The sequence below is a fragment of the Neomonachus schauinslandi genome, chromosome 4, assembly GCF_002201575.2.
Source record: "Neomonachus schauinslandi chromosome 4, ASM220157v2, whole genome shotgun sequence".
NCBI lineage: Eukaryota > Metazoa > Chordata > Mammalia > Carnivora > Phocidae > Neomonachus > Neomonachus schauinslandi.
Genome location: NC_058406.1, coordinates 20,523,757 through 20,535,864, shown reverse-complemented (window position 1 = coordinate 20,535,864; position 12,108 = coordinate 20,523,757). Strand labels below are relative to the sequence as shown.

Here is a 12,108-nt window from a genome sequence, read left to right as displayed (position 1 = left end):
CATGTTTGTTGATCCACATTAATAATCCACGATTTGAATAGAGCCCAAGAAGCAACTCCAAGCACGTTTGGGGGATCAGCTGTATTTCTCAAAGTAATTATGTTGCATTAGGAAAGGCATAATTTGGGGCAAGTGACAACAAATATCACAGTATAGGATTTACATGTGGATTTACCAGAGCTCTTGTTTCTGTTGGTGGTCAGTAGGTCACATTGCAGGTGAGTCATTTTTCAAGGTCTCAGAAGATAGACTGGAGTGATTTGGTTTAGCTTCTAATTCCATTGATATCATTAGTATGAGCCAGTGCATTGTATACATACCCTTCCTCGGACTTTAATAGGAAGAGTTGAAAACTCAAGTTGAAACAGAAAAATGTTTGAACTGTTTTATTTCTAATCAAGACTAGAGTAAGGTATGGCATGCAAAAGAGCAAAATCAGTATTTGTTTCCTTTGCACGATGTTCTTGATCTCCTTATAGATCTGTTTGCATAAGGCACAATATGTTTTCCATTTCTTCTAGGCTTTTACATGATATCTTTAACATCTTTTAACACTCTTAATCCTATAGCTTCAAGCACAAATGCCAGCCTGATATCCACTTCATCTACAATTGCCAATATTCCAGCAGCAGCAGTTTCCAGCATCTCAAACCAGGTACTGTGCTACCTCATTCATCCTATTTGATATGGTTCATCAAGCTTGGTCTTCTCTTCACTCCATGGTCAATTATCCAATCTAATAAACAACCAGAACTAGGACCCTGGATGGTTTCTCAGGCTGCCATCCAGTGTCTCTCATTACTGTGCTAAGTCTCTGAATGATATGACCATATCTGCTCCTTTACCTACTCTGTGTGTCTACCTCCTACTCTGTTCCCACTAGAATGTAAGTTCCATGACGATAGGGACTTCTTTTTCTATTTTGTTCACTTGTATATTCCCAGAGTTCAGAAAATGCCTGGTTCTCACATTAAAGACACAAAATAAATATTTGTGGAATGAATGTTCCTTCCACTTTTTTATTTAGCCACTTATTCCTTTGTGAATTCTTTGTGGTCTGGTCTTGATCACTGTTCTATTAACTCTTTATGTTTAGATCACTGGTAATAGCTTCAGTGTTTTAGGGTTTTTTGTTTTTGCTGTTAGGTTTTTATTTGTTGTTTTCCCTGCAGCGATGAATCGCTTCTCCATGAATCTCTTTTTCTGGCTGTAATTAACATTACTGTTCTGGTTCATCTTTTATGTTTGACTGTTTTTGCATTTGTTCATTCTTATAGTTCACAAATTACTGAGTTTCTACTATACACCTGGCACTCGTCAGTGTACTATTTATCTCTTTCCCTTTCATAGGTTTTCTTTTTGATCCTGTTTTCTCTCATGGACAGTATGTAGTTTTCCACATGCTTATTACTTCATCCCCAGAAATGTTTAACCACATTCACAGTGTCCATTTACTACCTCCAAAATGAACATTCTAGTCCTGACCTCATGATATCTACAGGCTTCCTGCTGATTGATGGCCATTTTTTTCTTTAATGTCTTGCTATATCCTTAAGTTCATCGTATCAAAAACCGCGCTTTCATTCCTCCTTTTTTTGTCTCGTTGTCCCCCAAAAGTAAAACCACTTTTCCCTATGACTTCTCAATTGTCAATGAGACCATTTTTAAATAAAGCTAGGCCTCAAACCAAACCAGTTGTTTTCAGTTTTTTTCCTCACCCATTCCTAATCCAGCCATTTCTAGAATTCTTTCTTTTCCATTTTTGCTATTATTTCCCATGTTTTGGCATTTCCCCTTTAATCCTGAATTACTTCAGTTAACTGTTCATCTCATCTCCAGTTTTTCTCTATACCTAACCATTTCCTAAAACACCATCTGAGGGCGCCTGGCTGATTCAGTCAGTGGAGCGTGTGACTCTTGATCTCAGGGTCATGAGTTGAAGCCCCATGTTAGGGTTAGAGATTACTAAAAATATTTTTTTGAAAAGATTTTAAAACACTATCTGAGTAATTTTCTCAAAAGCCCACTTTTATCCCGTCAATCACCTGTCCCGGAATCTTTTTGTGTTTTTGTTGTTTTGATTTTGATAGTCCCTAGTACCTGCCCCCCCACACAAACTGTACACCATTGCCAAACTATACATCATACCCAAGTCACATTCATGGGCTTGCATGACTCATTCAAGCCTGCAAGATCTTTTGTTTCAACCAGACTCAACATCTCTGGTCCCTTAATATAAAACCTTTTCAGGGCCTATTCATGTTCTTATTCCCTCTGTCTATCTATCTCAGAAAGCTCTGACTACCACAGTCTGCAGGGATAGTTGTCTTCCTCTGTATTTCACTCATTTGACATATAATTTATTGCCAATTTATTGGAAATATTGTTGTCATCTCCTACTAGACTTTTAACTCCCTTGAGTTCAGCCAGTACAACTTAACTCTTTTCTTTAAAATGTTCCAGCTTATGAGCACACACCCTGACTGAGTTGTATTTGGTTTATGATAGATGCTCAGTACTCTTTATAATTGGTCTGGTTGATGAGCTTCTTTCTACTTCTTACCAACATCAGTATAAGTTGAAATTTTTTAAGGTATGTATTTGAGCTATACATCATACACATTTTTTGTACAGCTTTATTAAGGTATAATTGACATACAATAATCTGCATAAATTTAAATTGTACATACAATTTGATAAGTTTTGACATGTATGTGCCCATGAAGTTCCCTCCAATTTTCTTTTTTTAAAAACAGTGGGGCTTGAACTCATGACCCTGAGATCAAGACCTGAGCCGAGATCAAGAGTCAGAGACGCTTAACCGACTGAGCTACCCAGGCACCCCTCCCTCCAAATATTTTATTTTATTTTAAAGATTTTATTTATTTGAGAGAGAGAGCACGAGGGGGGAGGGGCAAGGGGAGAGGAGAAGCAGACTCCCCTCTGAGTAGGGAACCCCACGCAGGGCTTGATCCCAGGATCCCAGGATCCCAGGATCATGATCTGAGCCGAAGGCAGACGCTTAACCGACTGAGCCACCCAGGCGCCCCAACACTCAGGGTTTTTTTGTGTTTTTTTCTTTTTTTAAGATTTTATTTATTTATTTGACAGAGAGAGACATAGTGAGAGAGGGAACACAAGCAGGGGGAGCCGGACAGGGAGAAGCAGGCTTCCCGCCGAGCAGGGAGCCTGATGCGGGGCTTGATCCCAGGACTCTGGGATCATGAGCTGAGCCGAAGGCAGATGCTTAACGACTGAGCCACCCAGGTGCCCCCAGTACTCAGTTTTTAAACTGGGAAACCTTAATGTAGGGTATGTGCTTTTTTGTTTAAGCTCATCTGTACTTAGAAAGCACTAGCATCTAGTGCAGTTGCTTATAAACTTCTTAAAGAATAGAATCTTCAGGAATTCTGTGCAGAAATTTATACAGAAATTCAGTACCTAAAATAGAAAAAAAAAGAAAGCCGTTAGAGTAGAAAAGGGACATTGTGTGTAGAGTGAGTGGGACCCTTCCCTCTCAGCCTCCTGCTCATGGCAAAGATAGCCCCTGAGGTCTCTCCTCTTGACTCTTAGGTTTCCACAGAATGCATTTTGAAAATCATTGGCTTAGGTGGAAGCTATAGATGGGTAAATGAGAAGTCAAATAAATGTTTTAGGAAAATAACTATGAATAAGAGAGACATGAAAGTCTCTTGTGTTGAAATCATCGTTTTGCTCTTTCTAAGAGTCTTGTTTTCCTCCCTTATTATGTTGCTCTACAGGACTATCCCACCTATACTATCCTTGGTCAGAGTCAGTACCAGACCTGCTACCCCAGCTCCAGCTTTGGAGGCACAGGCCAGACTAACAGTGACACTGAGAGTACCACATTACTGGCAGCCACATACCAGACCGAGAAGCCTAGTGTCATGGGACCTGCACCTACAGCACAGAGACTTTCCTCGGGTAAGCGCCGTAGCTCTGAAAACTTTGGCTTAAGGGCACTTCATTCAACATGTGATAGTAAAGATCATTTTGTTCTGGTCTAAGTCACTGTTACTGTGCTTTTGACTTTCCCTCTCGGGTGAGGAATATTTAAACATTGGAACCAGACTATACGATGAGTCATTGGCAGGCTGAATGTAATACCTGATGCTGTGAACAGAAAAGTACCAAGAATGAAAAGACTGCGACACCCACCCCGCCCTTTAGCTTTAATGTGCTTTTCACAGGGAACTTCAGAATCTTGGCACATTTTGTAAAAGTTGAAGGACTCCAGTTTTAGTCTGTGCATATTTTGGATGCCTGCTGAGGCCTCAGAGCAGTAGTTCTTAACTTTTTCTGTGTCGTGGATCTCCAAGATCCTGAGGAAAGCTATGTCCTTTCCCCACCAAGGAAATACATAAAGTTTAACCTACAAGTTTAAACCTATACATTTAGGTTGGTTTGAAATGTATCGATGAGTTGTGAAGTTCAGGTTTAAAAAAAAAAAAAACAAAAACCTGACATAAAGGCTTTATACACACATTCAGTAAATAAACATATGTATATGCTTTTTATTTGTCTCTATCATTCAGGAAAATTTGGTGGTTGTCTGTTACATGTAACTGGAGGAAGGACCATTTATTGTAGTACTGATGCATTTTTAAAAACAGTGTTCTATCTCAACTAAAGCAGTTTTTTGTGCACCTTGCCTTCATTAGTCTTCTAAGGAAATAGACATACAAATGGTCACTGCTTCAAACTTAACGTAACTTTGAGATAGTTACACATGTTGATGCCTTAGTTTTGAATTCAGAGCTCTAAATATCTCTGTTCTTCATAACAATTTTAACTTTTTAATAAGAGGGAATTTCAAACCTAGAAGTTGTCAGAATAGTATAATGAACCTCTTATGTATATCGTCCATCTTCAACAATTAACTCCTATTTCAACTATACTTCATCTAGTTCTCTCGCCGAATTCCAGGCATCATATGTCTAAAAGATAAATACTTGCAAGCACAACCACAATGCCATTATCCCATCTGAAATAATTCAACAATAATTCCTTAATATCATAAAATACTAAAAGGTATTATTTCTAGTTTTCTCATAAATGTTAAAAGTTTTATTTTCCTTTTATATAGTTTATTTAAATTAGGATCAAAGTAAGGTCCATACATTGGGATTGGTGGATATATATTTTGTCTCTTTTAAGTTGTAAATTCCCCTCTTTTTTTATTCTCTAATGTACTGTATTTGTGAAGAAAGTGTTTATCTCATGCCATTTCCCAGTCTGAATTTTGCTGATTATCTCTGTACTGGGTAGATCAGCATTTCCTGCTGCCTTCTGTATTTCATTTTAAATTGGCAAATAGACGTAGAGTTGTGGTTTTCAACTAAAGGTGATTTTTGTGCCATGTCCTCTCCCGCATTCACCTAAGACATTTGGCAGTGTATGGAAACATTTTCGGTTGTCACAGTGGGTGGGGAGTGCTACCAGCATCTAGTGGATAGAGGCCAAGGATGCTGCTTAACCAAACATCCTATAATGCACATGACATCGACTCAACAGAAAATTATCTGGCCCAAAATGTCAATTGTGCCATGTCGAAAAACTCTGATGTAGAAACTTGACCAGATACAGGTTCAGATTTTTTGGGGAGTTTTTTTTGGCAAAACAACTTTATAGCTGTGTTCTTCCATTGAGAGGCAGGTATATAAATTCTATTGTAACTCTCTCTGTGATGTTAGGAGCTGTTGATGCTCGATGTTGATGCCTAGGTCTGTATTCCTAAACTGATTAGGTAAAGTTTGGTTTTCCAGCCTTTATCCCTGCAATATGATTCTTAAGGATAGAAAGCATGCTGACCCCCTTCCAGCTCTGGTTCTTATAGCCTGTGACTACTGGCAATATATGTCTTGCTTTTCATTCCAGGAGACCCTTCTTCAAGTCCATCTTTGTCCCAAACTACACCAAATAAAGATGCTGATGACCAGTCCAGAAAAAACATGACTGGCAAGAACCGAGGCAAAAGGAAAGCTGATGCCAGCTCTTCCCAGGACAGTGAATTGGAAGTATGGGAAGGAGCTCATTTGAGTTACCTGCTTTTTGTCTCATTTTTTAAGTTCATTGAACATTCATATCTGAAACTCATGGAGAAACTGTAGTTCTTTGTTGAATGCTCCCTCCCCCCCCCAATTCCTGGGCAAGAGAAACGAAAATTGGCCAAGTGAAGAGAGAAATGTAAAAACACATTTCTCCATGCCCATAACTCACCATATTACTTTCAGATGCTTTTCACCAAAGCGTTGGAAAAGCTTTTTTGAATTTAGATAGCCAGGTAACTTTTTAAGAGAAAGAACAAACTGTTCTCTGTGTTCCAGAGGAGGACAGAAAGAACAGTTCCCTCATATTCAGAAAGCACAGGGTGTCACAAATAATGTCATAGTGTTCTCCATTTAAAAATCTAAAAGTAACATGAGAAGATGAGAGTGCTTTATGTGAAGCTGTCACGACGAGATCTGGTAACTTATTAATGAGATTGGTACGCACTTATTTTGTGGTTAAGCACTATAAGAATTTATTATGGGCATACATTTGGCTTCATTATTAAAAAGATTAGAAAATAATACAAAATGCTAATAATAGTGGAATTTTTATACGCTTTTGTTTTTGTATTAGGTTTTTCTATACTATGAGCATTTAATGGGCAGGGGGATGCTGTATTTAAAAATGAGTTCATCTGTAGGCATTAAGACGTAAGTAAATTGAGGCTGTGTTTGGGGAACTCTCTTTCCTTTTGTTCATGACCAAGAAAAAAAGCAAAAAAGAAAGAAAATCTAAAGTCCTTTTACATTTATTGGGAAAAACTGAGAACCCATTTAGTTTTTTAAATTGTGGTAAAATATACATAACATAAAATTTACCATTTTAACCAATTTTTAAGTGTGCAGTTCGGTGACATTAAGTACATTTACAGTGTTGTTTGTTACCACTATCTATTTCCAGAACTTTTTCATGATCCCAAACAAAAACTCTATACCGATTAAGCAATAACTCCCCATTCTCCCCTCCCACTAGCCCCTGGTAACCTCTGTTCTACTTTCAGTTTCTAGGAGTTTGCCTATTCTATCTCATATAAATGGAATGATACAATAGCTACCTTTTGTGTGAGGCTTCTTTCACTTAACGTAATGTTTTCAAGGTTCATCTATGTATAAGATCTTCATTTCTTTTTATGGCTGAATAATATCCCATTGTATGTATATACCATGTTTTGTTTACCCATTCATTTGTTGATGGACATTAGCGGTTTTTTCACCTTTGAGTTATTGTGAATAATGCTGCTATGATCATTGCTATCCAGGTATTTCTTTGAGTCTCTCTTTTCAGTTATTTTGGGTATAAACTGAGGAGTAGAATTGCTAGATTATATGGTAATTCTATGTTCAACTTTTTGAGGAAACAACAAAATGTTTTCCATAGTGGCTACATCATTTTATATTTCCACCAGCAATGCATGAGGGTTCTCATTTCTCCACGTCCTCACCAACACTTATTATTCCCCCCTTTTTTTAAATAATAGCCATCCTAATGGTTGTGAAATGGTTTTGATTTCCATTTCCTTAATGACTAGTAATGTTGAACATCTATTCATGTATTTATTGGCCATCTGTATATTTTCTTTGGAGAAGTAGCTGTTCAAATCCTATGCCCGGTTTTTAATTGGGTTTTGGTATTTTGTTGTTGAGTTTTAGGAATTCCTTATATATGCTAGGTACTAATCACTTATCAGATATATGATGTGCAAATATTTTCTCCCATTCCGTGAGTTCTTTTTACTCTCTTGATAGTATTCTTTGATGCACAAAAGTTTTACATTTTGTTGAAGTCCTGTTTTTCTTTTATTGCTTGTGCTTTTAGTGTTAAAAATACAAGGTTATAAAGGTATTTACCAGTGTTTTCTTCTAAGAATTTTATTGTTGTAGCTCATAAATTTAGGTCTTTGACTCATATTGAATTAATTTTTTCTCATTGAGTTAATTTTTTTTAAGAGACTTTCATTTTTTTAAGATTTTATTTATTTCTTTGACAGAGAGAGACACAGCGAAAGAGGGAACACAAGCAGGGGAGTGGGAGAGGGAGAAACAGGCTTCCCACCGAGCCGGGAGCCCAATGCGGGGCTCGATCCCAGGACCCTGGGATCATGACCTGAGCCAAAGGCAGATGCTTAACAACTGAGCCACCCATCCCGAGTTAATTTTTGTATATGGTGTAAAGTAAGGGTCTAATTTCATTCTTTTGCACATGGACATCCAATTTTCCCAGCACCTTTTGTTGGAAATATTTTCCTTTCCCCATTGAATGGTCTTAGCATCCTTGTCAAAAATTGACCATATTTGGGGGCATCTGGGTGGCTCAGTTGGCTAAGTCAATTCTGAGTCATCTTGTCAATTTCATTGGTTTGTGTGTCTTTCCTTTTGGAGGTACCACATTGTATTGATTATTACTGTAGCCTTGTAATAAGTTTTGAAATCAGGAAATGTGAGTCTTCCAACTTCATTCTTTTTCAAGATTATTTTGGCCATTCAGGCCATGGAATATGAGATTCCATATGAATTTTAGGATGAGTTTTTCTATTTCTTTAAAAAGCATTATTGGGAGGGCGCCTCGGTGGCTCAGTTGGTTAAGCGACTGCCTTCGGCTCAGGTCATGATCCTGGAGTCCCTGGATCGAGTCCCGCATCGGGCTCCCTGCTTGGCAGGGAGTCTGCTTCTCCCTCTGACCCTCCCAACCCTCCCCCCTCTCATGTGCTCTCTCTTTCAGTGTCTCTCTCTCAAATAAATAAATAAAATCTTTAAAAAAATAAATAAATAAAAATAAAAAAAATAAAAAGCACTATTGGGATTTTGATAGGGATTGCATTGAATTTTAAGTCATCTGGGTAGTATTGTCACTTTAACATTGTTAAATATTTCATCCATGAACTTGGGATGTCTTTCCATTTATTTAGATCCATCTAATTTCCTTCAGCAGTGTTTTTTAGTTTTCAGTATACAGGTGTTTCACCTCCTCAGTTAAATTTACTTTTTTTTTTTTTTGAGAGAGAGAGAGAGAGAGTGAGTCAGAGGCAGAGGGAGAGAGAGAATCTTAAGCAGGCTCCATGCCCAGCACAGAGCCTGATGTGGGGCTTGAGCTCACGACCCTGAGATCATGACCTTAGCCAAAATCAAGAGTCAGATGCTTAACCTACTGAGCCACCCAGGCACCCCTCAGTTAAATTTATGCTTAAGTATTTTATTATTTTTTAAGATTTTATTTATTTATTTGTCAGAGAGAGAGAGAGGGAACACAAGCAGGGGGGGCAGCAGGCAGAGGGAGAAGCAGGCTCCCCACTGAGCAAGGAGCCAGATGCAGGACTCGATCCCGGGACCCTGAGATCATGACCTGAGCCGAAGGCAGACACTTAACCAACTGAGCCACCCAGGTGTCCCAAGTTATTATTTTTGATGCTGTTATAAATGGAATTGTTTTTTAAATTTCTTTGAGGATTAGTCATTGCAAGTATATAGAAATACAGCTCATTGCTGAATTTATTTATTAGCTCTAACAAATTTTTTGTGGATTCTTTAGAGTTTTCTATATATAAGATCGTGTCATTTGTGAACAGAGATAATTTTAGTTTTTCCTTTCCAATTTGGGTACCTTTTTTCCCCCCACTTCTTGCCAAATTACTCTGGCTAGAATTTCTAGTACTTATGTTGAATAGAAGTGGTAAAAATAGGCATACTTGTCCTATTCCTGATCTCCAGGATAAAGTGCTTCTAACTGTTACTTATGTAAGCTTTCAGTCTTGCACCATTGAGTAAGATATTAATTCTGGGTTTTTCATATACAGTCTTTATCATGTGAGGAAATTCACTTCTACTCCTAGTTTATTGAGTATTTTTATCATGAAAGTGTGTTGAATTTTGTCAGATGCTTCTCCTGCATCAATTGAAATAACCATTGGGTTTTTTTCCCCTCTGTTTTCTTAAGGTAGCATATTACATTGATTAATTTTTGTATGTTGATCCATCCTTGCATTCTAAACAAATCCCGCAGTGTCATGATGTACAATGCTTTTAATATGCTGCTTGAATTTTGTTTGCTAGTATTTTTGTGGAGGATTTTTTGCATTGATGTTCTTAAGAGATATTGGTCTGCAGTTTTCTTGTAGTGTCTGTCTGACTTCAGTATCAGGGTAATGCTGGCTTCATAGAATGATTTAGGAAGTATTCCTTCATCTTCAACTTTTTGGAAGAGTTAAGGAAGGATTGGTGTTAATTCTTCTTTAAATGTTTGGTAGAATTTAACAGTGAAACCATCTGGTCCTGGGCTTTTCTTTCTTGGTATCTTTTTGATTACTGATTTCAACCTCTATTAAAGGTCTATTCAGATTTTCCATTTCTTCTTGAGTCAGTTTTGGCATTTTGTGTATTTCTAGGAATTTGTCCATGTCCATCTAGGTTATTTGTTAGTATACAGCTGTTCAGAATATTCTCTTACCATTCTTTTTATTTCTGTAAAATTGATAATAACACCCCCACTTTCATTTCTGATTTTACTAATTTGAGTCTTCTTTTTTTTCTTAGTTAATCTAACTAAAGGTTGTCAATTTTGTAGATCTTTTCAAAGAACCAACTTTTGGTTTCATTGATTTTTCTCTGTTATTTTTCTACTCTCTGATTTATTTATCTCCATTATTACCTTTAGTCTTTCCTTCCTTCTGCTGGCTCTTTCCAGTTCCTTAAATTGTACGGTTATGTTATTGATTGAGATCTTACTTCTTTTTTAAGGCATGCATTTTACAGCTATAAATTCCCCTCTTTGTACTGCCTTCACTGCAGCCTATAAATTTTGGTATGTTGTGTTTTGTTTTCATTCATCTCAAGGTATTCCCTAATTTTACTTGGGATTTTTTCTTTGATCTACTGGTTGTTTAAAATTGTGTTGTTTAATTTTCATGTATTTGTGAATTTTTAAGTTTTCTTTCTGTTATGTATTTCTTGTTCTATCCCATTATATTTAGAAACGATGCTCACTCATTTTTTTTTGTTTTCCTTCCTCAGCGGGTATTTCTGTGGGACTTGGATGAAACCATCATCATCTTTCACTCTCTTCTTACTGGATCCTATGCTCAGAAATATGGAAAGGTAATTTGAGTCTTTCTTCCTTTCTTGTAACTGTCCTCCTCCTGACTCACTTTCTCTGCTACCTCCATCTTACCCTGTTGGCCTTTCACTTTCCTAACCAACTGAGCCACCCAGGTGCCCGGCCTTTCACTTTCCATGTAAAACTTCACCTGATGGCTTGTACAGCAGACTACATGTCAGGCAGTATTGATAAAGCTGGAGACAGACCTAGGACCAGTGCTGTAAGCTGAAGTTGTTCAAGAGTTCTATTTTATAAAGACTGAATATGGGAATGAATTTCAAAACAGAGTGGAGTCTCAGGATTATATATTCCAAAGACTGATGTGTTAACCTTAAGTCACTTTTAACAGCCCAAACATTTTATTTAGCTGAGTATATACCAGATATGTAAATTTAAAATATATATAAAGTCTAAAATATTTTTCTTACATAGATTACATACCTCCTTACACTAAATATACCAAGCAGAATTTAACTTATTTAGTCATCAATATAAACACCAGGGTTTTGGGGGGGGTTTTTTTTGTTTGTTTAAGATTGATCTATTTATTTGAGAGAGAGAGTGAGAGAGCACACATGCATGGGGGAGGGGCAAGGGGAGAGGGAGAGAAAATCCCAAGCAGACTCCACACCAAGAGCTGAACGTTTAAACCAACTGCACCATCCAGGCGCCCCTAAACATCAGCTTTAATAGAGGGATAAGCTATATATTTCTATACCAAATTATCTCCAGGCTTCTATTTTTCAGTTTCTGTGAATAAATTTTATAAAAATATCTACCTCCTTTGCTTTCTTACTATTCCCATTTCTTTCTTTTTTTTTTTTTTTAAAGATTTATTTATTTTTATTTGAGAGAGAGAGCATATGAGAGGGGGGAGGGTCAGAGGGAGAAGCAGACTCCCCGCCGAGCAGGGAGCCCGATGCGGGACTCGATCCAGTGATTCCAGGA

General features: G+C 37.4%; 1 protein-coding gene across 1 annotated transcript in view; it reads left to right on the top strand.

The window, feature by feature from the left end:
* Positions 1-12,108, top strand: part of EYA3 (EYA transcriptional coactivator and phosphatase 3) — a 107,934-nt gene that overhangs the window by 71,047 nt on the left and 24,779 nt on the right. The window contains exons 8-11 of the mRNA XM_021684157.1: positions 570-655; positions 3,762-3,945; positions 5,899-6,038; positions 11,076-11,159. Coding sequence (XP_021539832.1) covers positions 570-655; positions 3,762-3,945; positions 5,899-6,038; positions 11,076-11,159 — 494 coding nt within the window. The remainder of the gene's footprint in view (positions 1-569; positions 656-3,761; positions 3,946-5,898; positions 6,039-11,075; positions 11,160-12,108) is intronic.